Below are 27,335 nucleotides of genomic sequence, written 5' to 3'. Positions count from 1 at the left end.
TGCAATCGCGCATTGCGCGCAAATCACTCACTCAACGGTTCAGTCATCACTCGCTCAATGGCTCAACTCAGTGGAAGAAATTTGTCGTTTATCTGTGTTTCCACTCCAGCCATCACTCATCTCAAATATGTAAGTATGCATGGCTACCAATAGCTACCTGGTGATTTGGGGTTTGACTTTCACAATTTTCTAAAGAAATAAGTTAATGTTAGCATTAGGATTACCTTTGGCAATCACATGCAAGGCAACTAGCTACTGTAGCTACGAACCTTCGTCCACCATCTTAGATAGCCGACACACCATGAGACTAGCTTGCTATAATTTACATGCTAGTGACACTATATTGTGTCAAACCTGGGAACCGAGTAGGTTTGTCTGAACTTGTGTAATACTTTTGTGTGTTAGCCCCCTTAACTTCGCTATGTGGGGGTGCTCACATGAAACTCGCGGGCCACCTGAACGTATGTGCATGGCATGGGTCTCCGACCATGTGGAGCCCACATAAGTCTCCGACCACGCAATGTGACTTTCCTACAAATACATACCAAAGACAGTCTAAATTCAAATTTTCAGCTTTCATGTGCTTATTTAGTTGTTTAAAAACGACCTCAAATCAGCAACATTAGCAATTTGAGCGGCAAGCCTGAAATTATTGCTAGGCGATGCCGGATATGATGATAAGAATTCGATCTACTGTAAAATCAATTAGATGGTTGAACACTCATGCACCCCAGTTGAGGGTGGAATTCCAGTGCTATAGTCAAAGTTAGCAACCACGTTTTAAACCGACATAACAAAATGCTACAAATGAAGGTACATTATTATAACCAAACGTTTTCTGTTGTTATTACATTTACGTTTTTGTGTGACGTTGCCGCCTCAGAGTGGTTGGAGGCTAACGTCGTTCCACTAAATATATTTATGAGAAACCCTGCTCTAGAACTTAGGCTACACAATGTATTAATTGCATGCATGATACAAGTGTTTTTCTGTTGCAGCAGATTTACATTTTCTCACTACATTGTCACCTGGCGTCAGCTCTGCAACCGTGGGCTCTAGTTTTTGTGGTGAGTATTACATTAAGTTGCAATTGCCATTATTGTTGTATGGACTGTTTATGTCAAGACCGTTGATGGAGGTTCTTTCTGTCTCAGACATTAACTTGCATGTATTTCAAAAACACAAAACCTACGGCGGTGAAAAACATCTGATCCCGGTAATCATGAGTTCATAATTACGATGGTGTATTCTGTCTTTTTTTTGGACTATTTTGGTTATTGGAGTGGTATTTTTAAAACAAAGTTTTAACATTGGAGTGAACTAGTGTTGCACAGTAAACCTGTACTAAAAAGAGACACTTTTACATAGCTTCAGTGTTCCTGTGCATGCATGGGAGACTCTGACAGAACACCTTCTCTGTAGCACTCCATCCAGTCCAGAACCCAGGGTCCTGAAGTCTCGACTTTTACGATACTCAAACGATGCGATGTTAATATACCTCTCTGATCTAACGAGTCTGACTAGCTGTCGTGACCTCTCAGGTGGGCTTTGGCTATGATGGAGAGCTGGAGAGATGGTTGTTCTGCTAGGTTCTCCTGTCTCTGCACAGGAACTGCAGCTCTTTTGCAGTGATCGTCAAGGAGCCTAATGACAAATTATGGTCAGAATTATGTAGGCCCATGCTTAACCCCTTCACCAAGTTTCATACAAATCGGGCTGGTAGTTTTTGCGTAATCCTGTTCACACACATACAGACCAACATTCAAACACACACACGGGAGAGAAAACATTACCTTCCGCCCTGCTACGGTTTTGTCTGGGGGTGTTTAAACCAAAAAAAGTCCCACACAGCTTCCTTTTTGGGACTGAGGCCATTGTACAACAGGTCAAGGTACAGCGTAGCGTTAGCATGCCAAGTTGATGCCTTCTCTGCGGAGTGCAGACTGCTTTGCTCTCGAGATTCACATGACCAAATCGCAGCCGTTGCCATGTTTTAACATATCACAATATTATTGCAAATGCGATTAGTTGTTGAGCCCTAAAAGGAGGGGGGTGTTTTGTGTGTGATCAGGGCAAAAACTGGACATTGACTATTTCCCTGGTAACAATTAAGTCAGGATTTTCCACACCATGGTTACAGTACGCAAGGGGAATTTATCTTGAATTTGTGCTTTCTTTTATTCTTGCAGCCTACATCATGGATGGACACCTGTGGAGAAGGCCAGGGTCAAAAAAGCCTTCATCAACAAATGCCGTCTGAGAGTCGAAAATACACAGATATTAGGAGTGGAACGGTACATGTATTCGTATTAAACCATACGGTATGGGCGTCATGGTTCGGTGCATGAAATTACACAGAGAATACACGGTATAAAAATTTAAAATTAATTAATGTAATACGGATTGGCGCCGCCGTGAATCAGAGATAGCTAGCAGCACTAAGGACGAGTATGGCGAGTGGTGGCGACCCACGAGAGATAGAGGACCCGCTGGCCTCCTTAAAACCCTTGTGCTGCCTTCGGGTCACATGACCCAAAGGTTCATAATGAACCATCGTTGTGTTTACCCAATTTTACCCAATACAAACAAATAAAAATAATTTTCTTTTAACCTTCGCAATGTGGGGGGTCTGAGACAGCCCAACGGTTAAAAGAACTGCCTTCTTGTGATTTATATATATAATATGTGTGTTATTCCAATTGTTTAGACGTTACGATGACAAATGTAGCAGTTACGCATAATCAAATACAAAAACAATTGTAGAATAAGCAGTGCTTTTACTGTCCGTTCACTGCGGATGACAAGCGAAAAACTCACTTGCGCACTTCCATCCTGTATTCTTCAACATGTACGTTGAAAAGCACAACTCTGCTGTGTTTTTGCACGTAAATGTTATGCCAGTAATCACCTACGTTACGTATCCAACATGGACCAATTAAAATAGAGATATTACTGGACATTTGCGCAGCTAACGTCATTACACCAGCTACATTGTAAGCGTAATCCCTGCAAAATTCAAGTAAAAATGACAGCAGTGGTGTCTGCCGATATCACAGACTGACATCATCGCACGTCACTGATTGTGGGGTATGTGAGTGGAAATACATCTAACATGCTAACGCATCTGGCGTGTGCTAAATGACGCCATCACCCAGGTGTGCCAATCACTGGAACGAGACGAAAAAAACTGTCCTACTTCTCCCTACAGTGCTTAACCAGCCATACACATACAAATAGGGCCAAAAAAATCTGTGACGCAATCGGAATTGACATGTCATCTTCAATGCGCCCGTATTCACTCATAGAGGAACTTGGTTTGTTTTGCTTTTCCCTCCGTTTTACCGAACTCGTACCGAACCGTGATGTATGAACCGCGGTATGAACCGAACCGTGACTTCAGTGTACCATTCCACCCCTAATAGATATACATTCTTTATATGTTAAGTTCAGATTGTTCTTCTGCTAATGTTCAGCAACAACTAAAAGTTTTGTTTTTGCTCAGATATACTGTATATATCTATTTAAGGATCCCTACAGAGATTGCCCTTTCTGTCAAAGTGATCATTTTTGTTTAACATTAAATAAAGGGTCCATTTGCATGCATTTGTTGAAAGTTTCCTTGATTTTTTTCCATTAGTATATAAATATATATGACTCATATATTGCTCAATATTTGCTCTGGTACTGCTCATTTTCTTTCCTAATGAGAACAAAGTGAGCCATTAATGAGACTGAGCAAGTTATCTCCATCAAGTCTCAACTATGACTCCTGCTAATGTTGCTCTATCTCACCTATTGCTCCTAGTGAATTTTAGGAGCAACATATGAGAAATGGATATATGACTCATATATTGCTCAATTTTAGCTCTGGTACTGCTCATTTTCTTTCCTAATGAGAACAAAATGAGCCATTAATGAGACTGAGCAAGTTATCTCCATCAAGTCTCAACTATGACTCCTGCTAATGTTGCTCTATCTCACCTATTGCTCCTAGTGAATTTTAGGAGCAACACTTGAGAAATGGTTCAGATCAAATTGAAATTAAAACGAGGCTGAACTGAGAGTCACAGTTTTGTCTCATGAGCTGTAGAATAGCAACCTTTGAGCAATACAATTTTCCTCTGGGTACGCACACACAAGCAGCGCATTACTGAGTTTCTCATAAGAAAATAGACCCACCTAGTGGGCAACTTTTTATACAACACTTTAAGCGCTGCTTCGTAAACGTATCGGCTTTGTCAGTTCTGTCAGAAGAAAGGGCAATTGCTCCAAATGGCAGATTTGGTTGACCTATCCCAATAGAGCTAAGCTTGAATGAACATGAATAACTGCTTTAAACGCAGCTGAATGAACGGACCTTTGTAACAAGTGTTTTCCAATACAATACAACATTTTCCACGGCTATGTGAGGCTGAGTAAAGGCAGACTCACCGTGCTTGTACTGTACTGTATACTTGATTGTGTCAGAGTTTTATCTCAGCAGTTGTGTTTCTTCCTGTCATTTGGTTCAACAGAGACATTGGAAGGCACCAAAGTAAGCCTACACTAAACCGTTGTTTTGGATCAAAGCAGCTGCAGAATGTACTGTACATGTAATATAACTGTTAGCCTATTGGGACAAAAACATTTTGGAATGTTAGTGCTGATGGCAATTACCGGTAATAAATATGGAAACAGTGATAGAAATTGTGATAGTTTAGTTTCTTTGTGTTGGCCCCAGATGTGAAACTAAAAATGATTAGACATGAATACAACCCCGTGACAGGCATTGTTTTTTTAATTACATTTCAAAGAGTTTAAAGGCCGCTCGAACAACTGAATGTGTTTAATATTTTTGAAGGAATCAAAATGAATGGGTGAATGAATAAATGAATGATCCAGACAGAAGACTCATTGTGTGGTAGATGAGTCCTGGGGTTTGAGGAGGGCATCTTGGAGCTACATTTTTTTGTTGAGAAACATTGCCAACAACTTAATGGACAAGATCAGTTAGTTATAAGCTGAGGTAAGCTAAAACGGTGAACCATAACATCTGCCAAGTTTGATATTTTTTATATCTCCATGTTTTGTCTTTATGTAAAATGCAGGGCAAAGGTTTGCAGTATACACTTAAACCACACTTATTGTTTTAGACACATTAGATTCTTGTTCTTTGGTTGAGTGTCTTATTTCATTCTTAAGCAATGCTGAATGTCATCAACAATGGCAGTGTATCTAAGGTGTGCCTTTAGGGACAAAGGTTGGAGAGTCATTCTGCAGCCATACACTAATCCTTCTCTAGGATGTGGAAGCACATGAGCTCAATGTGACGTAGAACTTAGTCAAGTTAACTCAGTTGGGACTTATCAAATAAGGCTGTCAATGGCTTTCATTCTTGTTTAAAATCCAGTTTTACAGCGAGCAGGTAAGACCAGCAGTTCTGTTACTTTTTATGTATTAGGTCTAATTTAAGATGTATTAAGTATATCGTTTTACTGTTATCTTGTTTATTATCTTCAGTCATGTCTGGAAACCTCCCTCAGTCTTATTATACAATAATAATAATAATACAATGTGCTTGGAAACAAACTTATCTAAAGACATGTTACAACATGTGGTCCATTCAGCTTCATTGCTTTCAAGTGCACCCCTCAATTATTTTTTTTCAGTCTATATGGGGAACGCAAGCAGTAGTAATCAGTGGTAGAGTCTTATACAAGTCAAACGAGGTGTTCTGACGTTCCCACAGCTGGTGACCTACCCACTGGCTCGTTCGCATAAGAAACCCTTATCTATAGCGTTTATTAAGAGTATGTATTTTACGTGTAGTTATTTGTATCATGGCAACAAGAAAGTAAACAATGATCCTCTTCCAGGCTACCATACTTATCCATCACGTGTGCAGTCATTTTTGCTGAGGTAAAACAGGTGTATTCTAGAAACGGCTAGAAACAGGAGCTTTCTTAAAAGCTCAAAGTTCAAATATTGACGGCTACACAAATTGATGGCCAACTGTCATCCCAAAGTCAACTCACGTCAAACTGTTTTTTACTCCCAAGGGAGGAACTTTGATGATGACATATGCTAATGATGAATGGATAGATGCTGGTAAATCGTTTATGGTCTCTCTGCTACATTGTTGACTTTTACCGGGTTTTTCATGTGTCGATAAGAGTAGGATTACATTTGTTTATCTGCTTTTACACATAATGAAAACACATCCTTTTCCACTCTCACAGGCTGAATGAGGATGTCTGTATCAATCCGTAGGATCGGACGATGGGTCTGGACAGTTTTTTTTCTGCTGGCCTTTCTGGTCTCTTCCCTCCTGTTCTACAGTTCACCATCCGATTGGGTCGTCCTCCTGGCTGGGATTTTCAATTTTCAGTCAAGGGAAGTGATTGTGCTGGTCTGGCACTGGCCCTTTGGACATCCATTTGAGCTGACAGCTTGTGGCTCAAGTTACAACATCCATGGCTGTCATCTAACAGCTGAAAGGGAGCTTTTTAGCAAAGCTGATGCTGTTCTCATCCACCACAGAGAGATAGCCACGGATTGCTCTAATCTGCCTACCTTACCCCGACCCCCCTCCCAGAAGTGGGTGTGGATGAATCATGAATCCCCCTCCAACACAGAAGAAATTGCGTGCCTGGATAATGTCTTCAACGTGACCCTCAGTTACAGACAGGACGCCGATATCCACGTGCCTTACGGATCCATCGTTAGGACAGAAGAGAGGGCAACCGTCATCCCCTTCAAAAACAGACTGGTCTGCTGGTTTGTCAGCAACTGGAAACCGCAGCATAGAAGAGTGAGGTATTACAAGGAGTTACGCAATCACATCCGCATCCACACTTATGGGCTCCCTTTTGGCAGGAAGGTCACTAAGAGTGACTACAGGCTCATTATCTCCAGCTGTAAGTTCTACTTGTCCTTTGAGAACTCCATACACACGGATTACATCACCGAGAAACTCTACCAAGCCCTCAAGTTGGGTTCCGTTCCTATCGTGATGGGCCCATCCAGACAGAACTACGAGAAGTTCATCCCCGGAGACGCCTTCATCCACGTGGATGACTTTGAGTCTCCCTCGGGCCTAGCCAAACACCTCCAGTACCTGGACCGGAACGAGGACAGCTATCGTGGGTTCTTCCGGTGGCAGAAGGACCATGAGGTGAGCCTCACTAGCATCTCCGTGCAGAACGCCTGTTACACCTGCGACTACATCCGACGCCATCCTGAGCGCCGGACCGTCAAGCAACTCTACAAATGGTTCTGGGACGGCACAGATTCGAGCTGAGATGGGACCCAAGAGGTCAAAATGTTTCCCAGGTGACGAAACACTAATGCCCCCAAGTCAAATATGTGGAATCCTATTGTGTAATCCTAAATGTAATTAAATCAAAACTGTACTTACTACCCTTGGCATGTTCATGCGTATTTGACTGAACACAGTAAACAGGAATGTTTGAAGTAGGAACCTAACCTACAAAAGCCTAATGCAATAGAAGGATCTAGCATGGCGACAATGCAGAAAGTTTGTCATTATAATGTAATGCTGTTGCTGTCAATAGGGGGCACTCTAGACCCACCATTCACTGTGCATTGTCTGGACAGACAATACTCCATTTCATAAATCGCCATTTCAAAAGCACAAAATTAATATTTATGTATGTGGGAAAATGAATCCCATTTGTCATATAAATGAAAAATGGGCTCAAATTAGAGGTCGGAGACATGGTGGAGATTATCGTGTTGCTTAATGCTTAATTGGAGCCAGCTACTAATTAGCTTGGCTTTTATCATCCAACTTATGAACAGCTCCCGAATTTCCTCAACTTTTGAAAATGTTGACAATGAAGTGTGGGCCCTGGAAATGAATTTCAAGTTGTTGTACTATGAGGAAGTCTTATCACTGTGCTTGGTGCTTGTTATCAGTGTTCTTGCCACAACCTTCACCCTCACACAATCAACACTCCATTCAAGCCTCTATTCCTCTGCTTAAACCACAAACAGATGTGGTCAGATGGCTGAGTGGCAAGGGAGACGGGCTAGTAATCAGAAGGTTGCCGGATTGATTCCCCGCCGTGCTAAATGAAGTTGTGTCCTTGGGCAAGGCACTTCACCCTACTTGCCTGGGGGGGGAATGTCCCTGTACTTACTGTAAGTCACTCTGGATAAGAGCGTCTGCTAAATGACAAAAAAAACGTTAAAACCCTGTTCCCTGTATTCTTTTCTTTACAGTCACTCTCACAAATGACATGTGTTGTTCATGGACACCGTCTTTTCTTTAGCCGAGGAGTCATTGCAAGAGAGGAGACCTTGACTACATCAATCTCAGTCGCATCCATTCTATTTCCACCTCCATTAACGCGAGTTAATGTTCCATGCCGATGTCTTTACTTACTCCGCCTGTCACTCCCCGCGTCTCAGTCTGAACAGGCAGATGACACGGCGTGTCTGTTCAGACTGAGCACTCGGGGTGTTGGGGAGTAGCTCTTGGAGAGTGCTGCCTGTAGTTGTCTAAGTGCATAAGACCTCTGCTTGTGTCTGCAGTGCAGTATATGCACAGAGGCGTAGGTTGTGGCCTCCCTGTGCACACTGCCTGCCAAGGTGAATAAATGGTTTCAAAGTGATGTGGCTGCACACACGACTTACCTGAGAACAAAGCGCCACACATTTCACAGCTCTGCACCTGAGCCAGGATATCCACCTCTGGACTGCAAATACTGGCTCTGGCATCAAACATTGCTCTGGCAATGTCACTTCCTCATATCGACGCTGGACTAAACAGGACGGGTCATTTGATTACTTTCGACTGTCCTCGTCTATTTCAAATATCTGTCAACTCTCCTCATCTCCTCTCTCTTGTTTTCTCTCTCTCTCTCTCTCTTTCTCTCTTGTTTTTTCTCTCTCTCTCTCTCTCTCTCTGTCTCTCTCTCTCTCTCTCTCTCTCTCCATTCCTGTCGCCCTTTCCCCCCGCTTCTCCCCTTCTTCCCCCGCTTGTCTTTGAATTATTGAGCTCTTTCTTTCTGAGGGATCAGTCCCTCTCATCAGAACTGGGCACCATCAGGTTTGCTTCACCGCTCCTTCACCCCGGTTACAGCAGACCCCATGTCGTCTCCCGGCACTAAGGAAATCACTCACTGGCCTCTCACTCTGTTCTCTCCCTCCCTCTCTCCACCACTTGCTCTCAACCTCTTTCTTGCCCCTCTCCTGCTACCTCCAACCCCCTCTGTATTTTTTGCTCCCTTTTACACTTGCCCGCCCCCTCCTTCCTGACACTTTCTCTCAGCGCCCTCCCTCCCCCTGTTTTTCTGTAATGTCATGGCCCACTGCCGGGTGTCACTAAGTTGATGGAGGGAAAAAATGGAGGTCTGAGGCAGGAAGGAGGGTTGACGACGCGTGCGTATGCGTGTGAGGCGCGAGAGAGAGAGAGGGAGGGGAGAGAGAGCCGGTGACAGGAAAGGAGAGAGAGAGAGAGAGAGAGCGAGCCCGAATCTGAGGCACAGTGGAAAAGAGAGAGTTGAGGGAGAGAGAGATGAGGGAGAGGGAGAGAGAGATGAGGGAGAGAGAGAGAGAGAGAGAGAGAGAGAGAGAGAGAGAGAGAGAGAGAGAGAGAGAGAGAGAGAGAGAGAGAGAGAGAGAGAGAGAGAGAGAGAGAGAAAGAGCCTGAATATGAGGCACAGTGGAAAAGAGAGAGAGAGAGAGTTGAGGGAGAGAGAGATGAGGGAGAGAGAGATGAGGGAGAGAGAGAGAGATGAGAGAGTGAGCCCGGGGGAGTGATGGGAGTGTAAAATGCTTCCGCCTGGCAGGGAGGAGCCCCTCCCTCCTCCCCAGGAGTATGAAGACTGGGGCTCCAGACCCCCCCTGAAGGTGTTTTATTACTGCCTCCCCCAGGAGCCCCCTCCACAACACAACCTTCACACACCACAGCATACACAAACATGGCACCCCTACAACCCTGGGCTGCGTTCAAACCAACTGACAACAAACTGACGCAAACTCCAAAACATCCAAGGCACTTTCCTTTGTGAACGTCATCCGGCGTGCATTCTGCGGACAGCGTGTACAAGGTACCTGGCACTTTCTGTCATGGTGAAGTAGGGAGTTGTGAGTTTTCTCTGATGGCGAGATAAATGTCTGCTTTCGCTTTTCTCTCACTCGCCTTGTTGTTTGGGTTCATTGTGCCCACTTGAAAGCATTGAAGCAAACTCTAAGAGCCAATTCCAGGAGTGCGGCTGCCGAGTGTGTGATCTAAAACACAATCAGTGTTGGCTCAGTACAATTGCAACATTAAAAAGTCAATAAGAACACACTGTTTAATACAATGATTTTCACGTGTCATCTCTCTTTATCGCTCAGGTCACTCGATAGAATGGATTCAATCACCACCAATCCAAAACCACTGATGCTGCCACTCAGTACGCGATGCACATTGTCACATGAAAACCCCCACACATGCAGCAGCATTGCACAAACCCCTTCCCCCTTCCACCCCAAAACACACACACACACACACACACACACACACATGGAGAGGGGGGGGGGTGTGTGTGAGCAGGATTCAGCACATGATCCTGTGAATCTGGGCATGAATTGTATTTGTAAAAGAGACAGATGTGTGCTCAACCACCAAGACGGTAAATGTGGGCTGCTATGCAGTCCGAATGCCCCAAACAGCTATTCAAACAGATTACCAGCAACAAACAGGCAACAGGGATCAGAACAAAACACAACAGTCGCGTGTGGATGCGGGCCGAACGGCCAATGAAAACACGCGACGGGGGCCTGGAGGGTGAGCTGAAAGGTTACAGATAAGAGTTAGGAAAGAAAAGTTGAGAAGGATGCAACGAGGAAGGGAGGGAGGTGAAGAGAGCGAGGGAGAATGGCTCCGGTTCCTCTGATTTGCGATGATCTTCAGAGGACGAGGGAATTGGTTGATCTGGTCCAGGTTATTAGCCAAGCTCTGTTAGACCATGTAATAGTCTCAGCGCAACAGGGAGCTGACGCTCCACGAGCAACTCTACCCTGGATGACACCCAGATATGCTTGATACTCCCAGCTGCAAAACAGGAAAAACATGCTGGGTGGCTGTTTACAGGTGTGTGTTTGTGTGTGCGTGTGCCTGCACGCGTGTGTGTGTGCACGACGTGCAGCTCGGGCCACAGACCGTTTGCATAAGTGCTGATTCCGCTGTTCCGATCCCAACAGCTCTGCATTTCTTTACAAACTTCCTCCGTCTCCTCTGCCCCTCATCTTCTCTCCTCCTCGTCGCCACGCCCCCTTGCTCCCTCACCCTGTACCTCAATTCGTCACGCATGCTTTTTCATTACCCCCCTCCGCACCCCTGTCTGCTCCCTTGGAGAGTTACAGTCAAACGGCACCAGGTCGCAGGCGGCCACCGGTAACCCGCTCAGGGAAAAGTGAGTGCTTGACAGTTATGAGACAGCTATCAACCTCAGTGGCTTGAGAGGGAGCAGGGAGGGACAATAGAGTGGGAGAGTGGGAGAAAGGGCAAGAGAGATAGAGAGTGATAGTGGGAGAGAGAAAGAGAGAGAGAAGGAGAGAGTGTGCGTGAGAGAGAGCGAGTTGGGGAGTGGGATAGGGACAGAGTGGGAAGGGGAGGGGGGAGGGGGGAGGGGGGAGGGGGGAAGGGGGAGGGGGGAGGGGGGAGGGGGGAAGTGAAAGTGTGAGAGTGGGAGAGAGGGAGAGAAACAGAGAGTGAGAGAGTGGGACTGTAGCAGAGAGAGAGGGAGGGAGAGAGGGAGAGATGGCGAGAGAGTGGGAGTGTGGGAGAGAGGGAGGGTGTGAGAGAGGAAGAGAGTGTGAGAGTGGGAGAGAGGGAGGGAGAGTGAAAGCCAAGCAGATGGACGACCCACAGTGGAAGTCCATTACTCAGAGACGACAAAAAAAGACCGAAAAATCCTACTCCACAAGCAAAGAGGCAAAACAGACTCTCAAGTGAAAGAGGAAAAAAAAAACCTGACTGCTTATCCAATTCATCGAGTCCAATTAAACCCAAGGACTGTTCATGGCGCGTGTCAGATTGGTGGTAGGTCTAAAAACAGACCGATTCTGAATCATCCAAGTGGTGACCTGGAGCTCAGAAGCCAGGTGTCAGATTGATCCTGTCTCCCTGAAGGAGGTGTTACCTGGGTCCTCTCTTCGTTCCAGCACCAGAGAGCAGGAGAAACAGGGAAAGGGTATCTACAATGACAGAACATTAAACAAGAGGCAGTAGTGATTTCTGCCTGTGGTTTTGATACTTTCGAAATTGCTGCATTCTCCAGAGCAAGTGACATCACACAAGTCCGAGTATACACACACACACACACACGCACACAAACAAGCACACAAACAAGCACACATACATTCACAAACAACCGTGCTGCACATTTGACTGAGCAATAAAACAGCGTTGTTTAAAGAGAGCAAATACAACAAATGAATCAATAAACAACCACCCTGCCAGGACATTTTATGTGGCATCTGTTTTCCATTCCTCTGCTCGGCACAAAGGGCTGGCCGGTTGCCGCGGCATTGTGGCCAATCGCTCTCAGCATGGGTGGGGTACGCAATCTGCATTGGGCTTTATAAAACACACACACACACTCGCAACATAGTCAGGCTGAGCGCCTCTTTGTCTGTTCCCAGCAGTTTGGATGTCTATCTGTCACTGGAAGAGACAGGGTGAGAAACAGAGACAGAGAGAGAGAAAGAGAGAGAGACAGAGACAGAGAGAGCAGAGAGAGAGAGAGAGAGAGAGAGAGAGAGAGAGAGAGAGAGAGAGAGAGAGAGAGAGACAGAGAGAGAGAGAGAGAGAGAGAGAGAGAGAGAGAGAGAGAGAGAGAGAGAGAGAGAGAGAGAAAGAAAGAAAGAAAGAAAGAAAGAAAGAAAGAAAGAAAGAAAGAGAAAAAAGAAAGAGGCAGAGGAAAAGAGAGAGAGTGAGTAGGACAGAGAGAGAGACAGAGGAAGGGAGGGGCAGAAACATAGAGACTGTGAGGGCTTTGCAGAACAGCAATGCTCCTTAGAGGGAGCTGGTGCATCACTGTACTGTTTTTCGCTTTTCTCCTTCACACTTCACTCTCCCATTCCTTCCTTCCTCCCTCTCCTCTCCTGACTGCCATTCCTTGTCTGCATCCCTTCCTCTTTCTCTCATTTTCCTGTGTCTACATCTATCCCTCCTCTACTCTCCCTCACTCTCAGCCATCTCTGTACCTCTGGGATCTCATTAAGCCACTAACTTCAAATGAATACAACAAACTGCAAAGACAAAATGAGAGATCTATAAAAAATATATAAAAAAAACCTGGGTTGTAATGAGCTTTCCCTGTTCTGGCGCCTTTCTCTCTCTCACCCTCTCGCTCTACTTCCGTCTTTGTCTCACTGGCTGCGTCTGTCAATTCAATTAATTTCAAACGGGCTTTATTGGCATGGCAGAGGCATTATGGTGGTGCCAAAGCTTTTAGAAATCAGACAAAAAAAATGGTGCATTATATCTGCCTCTCTGCGTCTTCCTCTGCTCCTCGTCTGGTTGTCTCGTCTCCTATTTCTGCCAGCATATAATCACTCCATCCAGCCATAGACACCCCACCCCCCCTCCTCCCCCTTCTCCTCCTCCCCGCCTGTCTTCCTCATTCCTCTCCTCTGTTCGGGCCTTTTTGGGTCTATTGTCCATCTGGAGGAACCCGGTAACAATAATGTTCTTTCTGTGTTTTTTCCCCGTTTTCGCTGCTGCTGCAGAGAGAGAGGGTGGAGGCTGCCCGTCTGGACGACTCTCAAACTCCCGGGTGTCTCCTCCTCTGTCTTCCGCCGCCAGCCCCCTGCATCTTGCCCGTGGCCTCTCTCTGTGCTCCCCCAGAGGGTGCTCAGTTGTGGGGGTTGGTTCTGGTCGTCTTTGGGCTCCACTCCCAGTCCCCTCCTCAGCCTGGTTGGTGAAGCTGTCACGCTGTGACCATCAGGGGAGCAGGGGGATGTCCAGACACTGTCTGTTTGTCTGTCTGTCTGACTTTCTAACTGTCTGTCTGTCTGTCTGTCCGTCTGACTTTCTAACTGTCTGTCTGTCTGTCTGGCTTTCTAACTGTCTGTCTGTCTGTCTGTCTGGCTTTCTAACTGTCTGTCTGTCCGTCTGACTTTCTGGCTTTCTGTGTCTCTGTCTGTCTGTCTGTCTGTCCGTCTGACTTTCTGGCTTTCTGTGTCTCTGTCTGTCTGTCTGTCCGTCTGACTTTCTGGCTTTCTGTGTCTCTGTCTGTCTGTCTGTCTGTCTGTCTATCCGTCTGACTTTCTGGCTTTCTGTGTCTCTGTCTGTCTGTCTGTCTGTCTGTCTTGGGGCAGGTGTGGAGGCTGGGGCAGGTGTGGAGGCTGGGGCAGGTGGGGAGGCTGGGGCAGGTGTGGAGGCTGGGGCAGGAAGGCCTGCCCTATTGGCACTTCCTCTCCAGGCCCTGTCTGACAGAGACCAGCTGGGAGGGGAAGGTACTGGCTCTGTCCAAGGTAGAGGTCAGGAAGCCTGGGAAACGAGATGACAGTCCTGGGAAAAAGATCTTATTATTTCAATCGATCAACCTTCAGCAAAACGAGTACCACCAAAGATCCAAGACTGTGTGACTAACATGGTGCTCCAAGGACTGGTACTGAGATCAGAGGCCACTGCCGCAGACGAGACAGAAGGAAACAGAGAGAGAGAGAGAGAAAGAGAAGAGGAGAAACAGTGAGTAAAGAGCGAGACGGGGAGCGAAAGAGAGAGGGAGCACAGGGAACAGGTCTAGAAAGAGAGGGAGAGGGCAGTGTATGAAAAAAAAGAAAAGAAAAAAGAATGGCAGGATTAAAGAAATCTTGATTTTGTCTGAGGGAGTATTGATTTTTTCCCTCCGGGTTGCCCATGTGCGCCGAGTCTGTTATTAGTTTAGAAACAAACAAAAAAAACAACAGCGAGGGAGTGAGTGGATAAGGGTGTTTTGGCTTTTGGTGTGTGTGTGTGTGTGTGTTTGTTCATGCGTGTGTGTGTGCATGAGTTTGTGCGTGAGTGTGTGTAAGTGTGCGTGAGTGTGTGTGTGTGTGTAGAGAGAGAGACCGGGCTGCTGGACTGGTATGGACCTCGGGTTTGGAGCGTTGGACGGTTGGAGATGTGGGGATTAGCGAGAGATTAGAGAGGTGATTACACAATGTCTTCGCTCTAATGATCCCCAACTGTTTGCTCATCTTATCATCCCCGCTGCAGCGCGTCCCAACTCTCCCATTGATATGAGATAACACAGGGATTACCCCCTGGGGAGATATGACCTGGGACAGTGGACACAGCCCAAACAGAGAGTGACAGAGAGAGAGACAGACAGACATATGGAGAGATGGAGAGAAGAGATAGAGAGAGAGGGAGTGACCGAGAGAGTGAGAGAGAGAGTGAGAGAGTGAGAGAGAGATAGAGAGAGAGAGAGAGAGAGAGAGAGAGAGAGAGAGAGAGAGAGAGAGAGAGAGAGAGAGAGGGAGAGAGAGAGAGAGAGAGAGGGAGAGAGAGATAGAGAGAGAGAGACAGAGAGAGACAGAGAGAGACAGAGAGAGACAGAGAGAGACAGAGTGAGGGAGACAGGGTAAGAGGGAAAACAGCAGACAGGGGGAGTGACTCACAGCACACGTGTGTTCGACCCCCGGATCTGTCATGAACATCGGTCAGAAGGGTTTCACTATGATTCCACTGACCCCCTGGAGAGTGCTCTGTCGAGAACACACTGTACGGCACATTACCAAAGGAGCTGGTGGAAGGATCCTGCTAACCATGTGTCATACTCTATACTGTCTGGATGACTAATCAGTGCTATAGCTCACAGGTAGGAGGTGGCCGAGGTGGGGTGTGTTGGTCCGTGAGTGTGGGAGTTTGCGAGAGCCTGTGTGCTTGTGTGTGCTCGATCTTCAGTGCTAACTTTCATGTCCGTGCACGCGCTGCGCTGTGTGTTGTGAGTGTACGTTGTGGACACAGTGCTGTCTACTGCATGCGACTGTTCCCCAGTTTCCCAGTGTGTGCGTACTGTAATGCTTCAATGTAAGTGTGGGAGAATGTGGGTCTCCACTTGTGTATGCACTTCTCTCCATGCCTGCACGCTGTTCTGATCTCCCCATTACAAGGTCGATTAAGCCACTAATCCCCAAAATACACGCGTCCAACAGCACGACAGTGAAGCAAGGGGGGGAAAAAAACCTTCTCCCCAGGAAAAAAAAAAAATATGGCTGAACCTTCTTGGAGCTTAAGCCGTGCACCAATACATCGTACAGAGCATGAGCACCGCTATGTGTTTTACCTCCCGAACCACACAGGGGATTAAGAGGCAAGCTGTAGCCTGGGAAACTGGATAGCCTTCCGCGCATGCAAATCACATGCCTCTATATGCTTCACATTATGTATCATTAAGGTTAATTGAATTATGCCTGCGAGATTGCAGTTGGAGATGTCAGTGTTGTGGAGGGAAAGTTACACTCTGCGCCACGCGCGCGGGAAACGCACAGATGAAAAAGATTTGAGATAGCTGAACACAACTTAATGGAAAGCAGATAAGAATCTCCTTACCTCCTTATTTCCTCTGCCATGCGTTACTTTGCTCGTCCTTCCAATCTGTCTCTCTTCTCCGTTGTGCTTTCTCTCTCTCTCTCTCTCTCTCTCTCTCTCTCTCTCTCTCTCTCTCTCTCTCTCTCTCTCCCTCTCTTCCTCTCGCCAGCCACCCTATCACACCTTCTTCATATGATTGCATGCTGAAACCTAGTAATTACAGAGGCTTTTTAATTATGCATCCCTGGTCCTGTCTCTCCATGCTCCTTGGATGGTGGGGGAATCGGCTTAACCTTTAATTAGTGTGTGAGCCTGGTGCAGGAGTTCAGTCAGAGAGGACGTCTGCGCTCCGCTCCACTGGCCTGGAGGCCTGCCGCTGCCTACCGTCATCACGGCTCACTTTCATTCCGTTCCGCGCCTCCTTTGGCCTTATCTTATCTGAGCCCCCCTCCCCCCCCGGCCTCCTACCTCTGGGCGGCCAGGCTTCAACCCCTCCACCCCCCCCCCCCCCCCTGCCCCAAATTAACTGTCTGACCCCCACACCCCAAACACCTGCCCATCCTCCTCGCTCTCTTTACCTACTAGCCCCCCTATTGCCGTATCAGCACCACCACCACCACCCCCCTCCTCCACCCCCCCACCCTCCCGCCCCAGCCCCGCCGACAGACAGACAAGCACACAGTGCTGTCGCAGCGCAACCACCAGCACCCCTCATGCCCTCGCGTCTCCCAGCCTAGCCTCACCAGCAGCCCCTGCGGCAGGGCACGGCTCCAGGCCTAAGTCCTCTCCGCATGGCCGTGTTGGGCTCCAGCCTAGCTTGAGCCAGTTAACACTGCTGACCTGACCTCCTTCTACCCATGTTTGTCGCTGGATGTTTGCAACTTGCCCACTGATTGGAACATCCTTTTTTGCATGCATACCGAGAGGAGGATGGGCAGAATGTATGCCTCTAGCCTAATTGAAATGTAATTAGAGAGATACCTTGATTGGGCCCGCCGGTCTTGTCCATGCGAGTCTCTTCATTGCTGCATCGAGACAACAAGTTACCTCCTAGTTTCACTCTCCTAGCCACATCCTGCACTCCAGTCTTACTGGTTCCTTGTTCAGATCTAACAACAAACATATGGATGGAAATAAAACAAATTAGGATCCTGCTTTATGAGGTAATTAGCATATAATGAAGCAAGTGCACACTGTTCATTTGTATTGCTTATTTATGGTTTATGAATGAGTAATTAGTGGTGGTAAGGGCACAGGTGATGTATGGTAGCTGAATGGGCCAGACATTAATAATGGATGTATGTCACCTTTTCTAAAGTTCTCATTTATGAATTGCAAATCAGGGAAAAGCCATCAGAGGTACAGGGACATTCATTTCCAAATCATATTTTAATGGTTCAATTTAAAGTGCCTTTGTATAATTACTTCTCATTGCTTGGATTGTGGGGATGAATGCCACTTCAAAGAAAAATTGATAATCTTGTTTTTCTTTCAGTCTTAAATATGAGCCAAATACACATCTGATTCCTTGTGATCTGCCAATGAGAAATAATTAAGTGGCACTTGCCACAAATGCAGGAGAGCCCCCAAAAGAATCTTGTCATTGTGCCAAAATAAATTACAATAAATCAAAAATAAAACACAACCCTCCTTAGTATCAAGTCTGAAGACGTAGTAGCTACAGTACTTACATTAGGTACCGTGACAGAAGACCACATTGTATTTCTTCCACAGGGAAACTCCATACATACTTTCCTTCAGATTTTTCTTTTTCTCTATTAGCTTGCCAGAAGTCTCTGGAGTCCAGGTGTTGCCAGTGGCTATGTACGTGTGTGGGGTGTATGGCTGTGCGCGTGTGTATTTGCTCGGATGATTATTATTTTTTGTACTGTAATTACATACAGCAGTGAGTGGAGTGGTGTGGCTGCTGTAGGTGATCAATCAGAGAGTAATGAGAGGCCCAGAGACCTGGAGGAGATTGACTGCAGCCCACACCTCTTCTGTCTCATTCCGATCCTAATCAGACCGTTCCCACAGGAGCACGGGGATGTTCGGGATGCTTTGCAAGCTGCTGCGCCACTTTGGTGGAGGGGTATCGAGAGCCCTCTCTCGATTTCCCCCCTTCCGCCCTCCGTCAATCTCCCGCCTTCCTCGTCCGCTCCCTCTGTCTCCTCCCCGCTCCCTGCTGCCCTGTTGCCCTGCTCCAACCCCCTCCCCACCAAACACAGACCACTTCACTGCCTCTGAGGCGATTGGAGTCGAGATCGGGAAGGTAGTCGTGCTACCTGGATGAACGGAAAAGAAGTGGTTCGATAAATGGCGAAATGAGGGAGTGGCAGAATTAAGAAGAAACCTCTGGACTTGGCTTGCTGGTTAAAAAAAGAACGCCACAATCAAATAATAGGGTCAAATGTAAAATGGAGTGAAGATTGAATGTGTTACTTTAATGAAAACAGTAAGCATCTGGAGGTGATTTAATTAGATGGAGGGGCCATGTTTTAATTAGATTTTCGAAACCCTTTCATTTGATTGGTATGTTTCCTACTCTATTAGAAATGTATGGGCAGGCGGCGGATTCTCTCCCAGCTAACGCTGTTCCTCATGCACAATGAATATTCAGTGCCAGCTCTTCTCTCGTTTTAATCATCAAGATGATTATGAAGGTTCGGCCCTGGCACAGCCGCACGTAGCAGGCCTCCGCAGAGAACCTCACATTTCCACTGGACTACATCATAAACGTAAAGAAGATTTCAAGCACGTTTGCAAGCTTACATCACGTCCCGAACGATTGAGATGAAGCGCGTGGACGATGCCATTTCGCTGTGTCCCGCTTCTAGAGTCAGAGAGATGGACTTCTGTCTATGTGTGGTTGAACCACCATGCAGCAGGTCTCTGGAGACAGTTGGGTTTATAATGATAAGATCTATCTCCGAGTGCGCGTGCGCTGCGGTGATGAATGTGTGCCTGCGCTTGAGAGGGAGAGACAGAAAGAGAGGAAAGGCAGAGAAAGAGGGACGATGGGGAGAAAGACAGTGCTCAAGTCACTTTTAGCACTCTGGAAAATTAAAAAGGCATGAAATATTCAACAGACAAAAACCACAGGCACTTTTCAATACACTGATATAGATACCTGCGTACTGAGAAGGGACAGAGAGAGAGAGAGAGAGAGAGAGAGAGAGAGAGAGAGAGAGAGAGAGTACAAAAAGGAGAGAGTGTATTGTGGTGTAATGAACCAATCCCTATGGAGCACATTAAGTAAAGCTGTGGGTATGATGTCCTTTTCAAAAGGCCGTCATCGTCATCGTTCCCTAGTAACCTAGGGAGCAATCACCTGGACATAAATGCCATGAAGATGCAGAGGTTTGTCATGACTACCGTGTGTCCCTGCGTTCTGTCTCGCAGCAAACTGTTCGGATCAAATAGTACACTGGACCAGCCTCCTCTGTCAACGCCTCTGCAATTGCACATTCCTGTCATGTCAGTAAATGGGTTGTACATTTCCTGGAAAGAGAACAGCTTTTCTTCAACAACGTTTTCAAAAATGTTCTAATCCCTAAGCGATATTCTATATGTTCAGGTCTGTGCCCTTTAACTTCCGAGTCGACGATCACGCCGGCGTGATCAGAGCGCTGGTCAGCTTTCGGACCACGAAGCATGTAAACAAAGACACTCAGAGGGCTGCCGTCGATTTCATGCGATAGTGCAGACCTGAAGCTACATTTGAGCGTTTGAGTTGTGTAAATCGGCCAAGTAAAACTTAACTTACGATTTTTTCAATTCCATGAAAAAAGTGCGTTAAAAAAAGCGCTCTTTTATGCGCTCGTTGCGTTTATTTGAATATTTTCATCGTTTTTTGTCCAAAAATGAAACGGAGAAAAACGGGTGATTCTGCTCACTCATTGCTATAGCGTGCACGAGAAAGCGAGAGGACAAAGAGACGTCTAAGAAAAAACGGATTAGGTTTATTATGACTAGTATTAGTCATAATAAACCTATTTTGAGTAGTTTTGGGGAGATTTTGAGTAGTTTAGGAGTACATTTGGACTTACTTTGGGTGAAATGAAGCGGACAGGATATCCTTACATGCCGTCGACTTTGTATTTCCGCTTGAGAGCAAAAAAAAAAAACATGTTGGCCTACCAAGATTCTGTTGTTGACAGCGAGAGGTGAGAAAAACATTTATTGCTTTCGTTTATTTTATTATCTAATTCTATTCTACTTCACTATAGTACAAATTCCTTAGAACATCTTGATTTTTGAATCTTTTACATGTTTTATTGACATACAGAGAATAAAGAGAAAAAAAAGAATTGCAACGGAGAATTACCACGGTAGTCAAAGAGAAGGTTATAAATGAGCCAAGTCTGACATCTAGTGGAGAAAAAAAATTTTTTTCAATTTTTTTGAATAATTTATGAAATATTATTTTGGACAGTTATTGATGGCACAATAACAGTGTATATGGATAGACCTGCTCTCTTTGTAAATATCTTGATTATATCTCAACTTTACCTTTTTATGTTCACATATACAACTTGTGCTTCAATATTAATCTTTTGAAAAGCTTTGTTGAGTTTGTGTGTGTGAAATATGGTCCAAAAACCATAATTTTCCCACACGGAGCTTGTGTTTTTGTGTCTGTTTGGGTCCAGTATGTTGAAAAGTATGCCAAAGTGAAAACCCTAATTTAACAGGTCATGTAGGTGAGATTGTGCTGAAAAAAATGATACCAAACATTGGTATGATAAACATTTCTTTATGCAGCATATCAAGGCCAAATCAAAGGTACTCAAAAACGGCCAAAATAGCTCCAGACTCCAGAGAGTTAAAGTGGGTTTGGGGAAACTTCAGATCACTAAACTACTACAAACTAAACTTAAAGGTTTTGATAAAAAAAAAAAAAAAAAACATTTGCTTGAAAAGATTTCATGTGGGTTGTCTGTGAAAAAAAATACAAGAATTACAGCTTGCTGGAACTATCACTTGAAATACTAATCCCTGTTCCAGAGAAGAGAATAATATGAGTTTTGTGGACAAACAACTGTGACGAACTCATGGGCATTTTGTCCCCCTTTTGCATTTAACACCTGTTTTGCTTCCCACGCTGAAAAGAGCTTTTAACTTTAGTGTTACAAGAATATACTGCGAGCAATTTACTTTTAATTCTAGTTGCAGGAAAAATAAACAGGTTACAACATCTGCTGTTTCCAAACTGGGCAAAGTTCTGTCAACATTGTCCATATGGTCACTGCCAACCAAAGTCTGCCCTTAAATAACTCTGCTTTGTTAATTAAATGGGAATTTTTTGGTTCACTTACAGTAATTGGAAAGGGGAATATGACTGCTGTTAGTTGAACAGACAACGAGGCAGGAGTAGGAGGGGGGGGGGGGGGGGTAATGAAGGAAAAGTGGAGAGTGTACTTAACTGTGTTGAGTATGGGTAAAATTGCGTCTGAAAGCTCTGTCTGTAACTTGCAGTCTGGTTGAGAGGAGTCTTGTCTGCCATACTGATAAGCTATCTGTTTTGGCAGGTAGAAAGAACAGCTAAATGAGACTTCCTGGGTTATTATTGCACATAGGTCAAGTACAGTCATTTCATGTTCAGTTGTATCATCATAACACACAGCACCCCTTGACTGGAGCCTTCTGAAACACGCAGAGGCATTCAATACCCACACGCTCAAAAACACACGCACACACACGTTTGTTTCACTATCCTAGAGGACGAACAATTCATTCCTACTTCAAAATCATGCTTTCCCTAACCCCAAACTCCAAACCCTAATTCTAACCTTTGCCCGACAGTTGAATTCTAACCCCAACACTAACCTGACCCTGACTGTAAACCCCATAAACCCCCTAGAAATAGCACACACAAGGGTAGTTGAACAGGACCACACACAAACGCATACAAACACAAACTCAAAGTAGCCAGTGTTCTGTGCACTTGGTGGTCAGCTTCATTTGCAGATACTCCAGGTGAAGTGGTTCTCCTTCCATTCTCCCCTTGCATTGGGGCATGGTGCGGTTCTGTGCTGTGTGAAGGACTGAGCCTGCTGGTACACCAGGGTTTGCCAGGGAGATTTTTATTCACCCTGGTGACGTGGCCAATTTCATCTTTCCTTCCTAGAGAGGGAGAAAGAGAGGGAGGGAGGGAGGGAGAGAACAATAGCAAGACAGAGAGAGAGAGAGAGAGAGAGAGAGAGGGGGGAGAGCGAGAAAAGTTGATGGTGTACTGACACATAGACACATTCCAGCCAGAGAAACGTGATCAGAAGCTCTCCTCCCTTGACAGGTGACAGTAAAATGAAAGGTGCTGGATCAGGATTTTCTGAGGATAAATATTTCCGCTTCTTTCATGATTAATAATTGCTCTCGGGGATTCCTCTGCACGTTGGCGCCCTGTCAATTAAGTGCACATCAATGGAGACAAGCTAACCTCCATTGGCCTACCCCTGTGAACACAACCGCCTTTTTCCCAGGAATCAATTCTCAATGGTCGACTTCAGTAAGCTCATTAGACTCTTGCTAGGCACAGACTCCATTACGAGTGTATAATTACCACAGCACTGCCTACATTCTTCTCAGAAAAAAGGAACACCTTCATTCTAGGCTTGACAGTAATTATTGTTATGATATATCACCTGGGAGGAAGGAACTAAACACAATTTTTACACTGTACTGCTGACAGCATGTGCTCTATGTGTCTGTGTGGGAGTGTGCGAATGAATGTACTGTCCTGTATGTCTGTTTCCATCTATAATCAATGAATTTGGGGGAGGTAAGTGAGAAATGTGTTGTTGTCGACAGCAAGTTTTACTTGTCTGAGTGATCCCATTCTGATCTCGGTGCAATTTTTGTATGCCTGCATGCGTTCATTGTGTGAGAATCACTTTTTGTGTGTGAATCTCTTCCACACTTTCCACAGTTACTGTTTGTACTGGATGTTTGTTCACATTTGGGCAAGTGTGAGTGAGCGTGTGTGTCTGTGAAAGTGTGTGTGTGTGTGCGTGTGTGATTGCGCAGCAGAATGTGTGTGTAAATGCACAGATGGGATCTGAGTGAGTGGAGCGGGGAGGGAAGGCTGCAGTGGGAGTAGCAGCCACGCGTTGCCTTGCTCCTCTGGCAGTCATTGCACAGGAAGTGTAACATGACATGAAGATAATTAAAAAACCAGATCCATATATATTAAAAACCCACAGTGGGAAGACAAGGCTGGGGATCATTAGGATTCTGTCCATAATGTAAACTTAGCCTAGGACCTAACCAGCCTGGAGGCAGAACAAGACTCTGGGAGAACTAATATTTCATTACCAGGCTCTAGTGGGACTGAGGGGTATAGAGGGACCTCTCCTCTCCTCTCCTCTCCTCTCCTCTCCTCTCCTCTCCTCTCCTCTCCTCTCCTCTCCTCTCCTCTCCTCTCCTCTCCTCTCCTCTCCTCTCCTCTCCTCTCCTCTCCTCTCCTCTCCTCCCCTCCCCTCCCCTCTCCTCTCCCTCCCTCCCCACCCCTCCCCACCCCTCTCTTCTCCACCCCTCCCCTCTCCTCTTTACTTTGATAATAACCTGAGAGTGTCCTGGGTCTGGCAGGTGGGAACCTACAGCCTCACAGGGGACAAACAGGAAAATGTCATTTTCTGTCCGTCCCACACATGAAAGGGTGACTCAACAAGCACTTAGCGCCAACTCCACAGGGGTTCAAGTCACCTCCTGCAACATGCAATATTAACTGTCACTGTGCGACAGAAAGACCATTTGCTATTGCTTTTTCTTTTACCCTCTCCTCGCCCCTCCCCACCGTCAGCCGTCTGATCCAGATCCAGACAGATCCACACGCGGGATGCAGAAGTGACACAGTGGGCTGTGTGTCAAATAACCCACCGTACCCGTACGTACCACATCTGGCCCTGTGGAACATGTGTGCTGGGTGCGAGGTTGAAAGACTAACACTTTCAGGTGGTTTTGACACAGCCACAATTGTTTCACACACAGAAAGAGGTTTCATGGCTCGTGTCAAAAGGATAGTCACTCTTGGTTGTTTTTTTCAGTTTGGTAAAGAGATATGTGCCCTGAACACCCAGGTAATAACAATCCAAGCATTCATGCAGCGAGAACACCACGTGATCTAACGGGATCCCAGTTGTTTGAAAGTGAATATATTTCTTGAGGGGATGATGAAATGAGAACATTGCAGAGGAGGTGAGACATGAAAAAAGTAGGAGAGATAGAAATGTGCTTGGAAGGAGTAGGAGGGCTGTGGAATTCTCTAGAAAAGAGAAAGAGCGTGAACAAGAGAGAGAGAGAGACGGAGAGAGATGTAGAATGAGGTAAAGAGATCGAAATCGAGAGCAAGAAAGAATGAGAGAAGTGATAATTGGCAGGTGGGAGCAAAAGAACAAAAAGCGAGGGAGGGAGGGAGGGTGAACGTGATAGACAGAGCAGAGAAGGACAGAGGGGAGTCCGAGTGCTCGAGAGAGTGATTACAGGAACGTTCGATGTTAGAAGTTGACATGCTCATTATGGGAAGCCATAAAGAGTGGATGTTACACCGAAAGGTGTAAGTGTCGTCCATTACAGCACTCCGGGGGCCTGAAATATACCCATCAAACCTCTCCGCAACCGCTGGACAGGAGCGCAAAGTGCTCCGATTGCCCCTAATCTGCCCCGCCCGTCCGTATGACAAGAGCCAGGGTCAAAGCACAACAGTTTGAAGTTCAGCCCCAGTCAGAGAGCAGTGTTCTGGGGTGTGTTGACGTGCGGCCTGGTTGGGCGGGGAGAAGCCCCAGATCCCCCCCCACAGCAGGCCTCTACCATGGCAGGCTGTTGGAGGAGGACACTCAAACCCCACGGGAAGCGACGGACCCGTCGGAACGTTCACCCCGACGCGTCGGAGGGCTGAGTCCAGGGTGGTGGTGGGTGGGGGGGCAGCTCGGCGCGCGTGCGGTTGCGCGGGGTGCGCGCGCGCGAGTGAGAGCCCGCAGGTGACTTCATCAGTCAGAGCCAGTCAGAGACGGGTGGGTTCCGCCGGTGTGACGGCCTCGTCAGCGGCCCATATTAAAGACATTAAACAGTGGGCCTGGCTGCTCATTAATCAGCCCTGGGAGGATGACAAGCGACTGGTGCTATCGCTCCGCCACAATCCACGCATGCTCCCGGCGGTCCGGGGGCCCAGTAATATAGCACGGCGAGCCAGATAACAGAGTGATGGATCGACTGCAGTCCCTCTGATTGGGATCCACCGGTGTAATACCACCTTGTCTGCCTTTATCAAGGAGCCCACAGAGGAAGCTAGCTCGGGCTGGCTTGCTTCTAATGAGCTTGATGATGGCAGGGGCCCCTCCCCCCCCCCTTCCCCCCCACCCACCCACCCCCCTCCCCCATCTCGGAGGGCGTGTCTGGGCGGAGGGCCTTCCTGTCTGCTCGGGTGACAGAATGAAGACGTGAGTGAAGAGATGGAGAAGAGTTTTGGAGAGAATTTATTGTGTGTTTAAGACTACTGATAAGGTCGGAGCGTCGCTGGGATAAAGGGACGTACGGCACCTTTAATGGCGTCCACGGTCGGTGTCGTTAACCTTATTGATAGCAGCCACACAGCCAGCCTCGTCGCCGTGTTCGTCATCCAGACGCTGGCACGTCATCCATTATGTACCGTTCTCCATTTTGTCCTTCCCTCAGCACAAACCCTCCCCCTGAAACCTCATTCTCCGGGAAGGCGTTTGAGGCTGATAGCAGGAGATGTGTGATTCACACCAATAATTGCTGTAGTTAGCAGCTCAATGTGATTAATGTGGCTTCATTAGGGCTTCCTGGAGGAGGGAGGCACTGGTGTAGAGAGCGATCCCAGGCTGAGGGACAGCCAACCCAGGCTGCCTTCCTGGCCACAGGGGCTGACGCGCCTCTGTGGGGCTCCACTAGGTGTCTCTCTTTAGACAGGCTACAGGGGGAGCTGGCCTGGGGGGTGGGGGGAGGGGGAACAGGGGTGGAGGGGGAAGAGGTCAGAAAGAGCTGAGTGGAGAGAAGAGGGCCAAGGGAGGAGCAGGGAGCTTTGCCATGCTCGTGGCTAAATCCTTTTTGTGCGGTTTTGTCTGCTGTGTGTCTGCTCTGCATCTCGTTGTTCTTCTGTTTCAAAATGGCGGTTTTGTCTTATCTGACCGAAGTAGGTTTATGGTCCTGTCCAACAGCCGCCACAAATTAATCTTTTTTTCCCACAGTATATGCCATTAAGCTGCTTCTGACTTTGCTCCAGCAACTACATCCAGACATATGGATTATGTCTTCCGTGATTCATTTTTTTTCTCAGAAAATCCTTCTGTGTGTATTCTTGGAATATCTATATTAGACTTCCGGTACAAGTCTCTGGCCCAAACAGTATTTTGGGGCGTCTTCATGTCTTCAAGCCACTTCCTTGCTCTCTCTCTCTCTCTCTCTCTCTCTCTCTCTCTCTCTCTCTCTCTCTCTCTCTCTCTCGCAAAAGCCGCTCGTCTCCTTTTCTCTTTGGCTTCACTCTCTGCCTCTGTGTGTGATGCTGCACGGCCGCCTCTCTCTCTCTCTCTCTTTTCGTTCGGAGCGAGAGCTTGCACGCGTTCTCATGTTCTCTTTTCTCAACGTTCCTTTGTGTGTGCTGCGGTCCTGTGATACCGAGGGTGCGGCTTTGTGTTCGAGGGTCAGGAGGGCAGCTCGGCACTCGCCCACGGCCCGCTTATCTCCACCTATATACACAGTAGGACTGGAGTCCAGCCAATCCCTTGGCTACCACGCAACATCTATGCAATCCCCACGGAATACGTGTGCAGGGAACCAGAGGGAAAATCTGTCAAACGCG

General features: G+C 46.7%; 1 protein-coding gene and 1 long non-coding RNA gene across 3 annotated transcripts; both read left to right on the top strand.

The window, feature by feature from the left end:
* Positions 1 to 53: 53 nt before the first annotated feature.
* On the top strand, positions 54 to 3,616 carry LOC146253322 (uncharacterized). Of its 2 annotated transcripts, none has more exons than XR_014731869.1 (3): positions 54 to 129; positions 1,002 to 1,067; positions 2,190 to 3,616. It is a non-coding gene; the product is annotated as an uncharacterized LOC146253322 (long non-coding RNA). The 2 variants fall into 2 exon arrangements; XR_014731870.1 differs by having other exon boundaries at positions 999 to 1,067.
* A 2,613-nt stretch (positions 3,617 to 6,229) lies between these two features.
* Positions 6,230 to 7,279, top strand: LOC146253321 (4-galactosyl-N-acetylglucosaminide 3-alpha-L-fucosyltransferase 9-like). The gene has a single exon (XM_084678530.1). It carries the CDS (start codon positions 6,230 to 6,232, stop codon positions 7,277 to 7,279), a length of 1,050 nt encoding a protein of 349 aa, XP_084534656.1.
* Positions 7,280 to 27,335: the final 20,056 nt, after the last annotated feature.

The sequence above is a fragment of the Hypomesus nipponensis genome, chromosome 17, assembly GCF_054491055.1.
Source record: "Hypomesus nipponensis isolate SF chromosome 17, ASM5449105v1, whole genome shotgun sequence".
In the NCBI taxonomy this organism is placed as follows: Eukaryota; Metazoa; Chordata; class Actinopteri; order Osmeriformes; family Osmeridae; genus Hypomesus; species Hypomesus nipponensis.
This window is presented reverse-complemented; position numbering and strand designations above follow the sequence as displayed.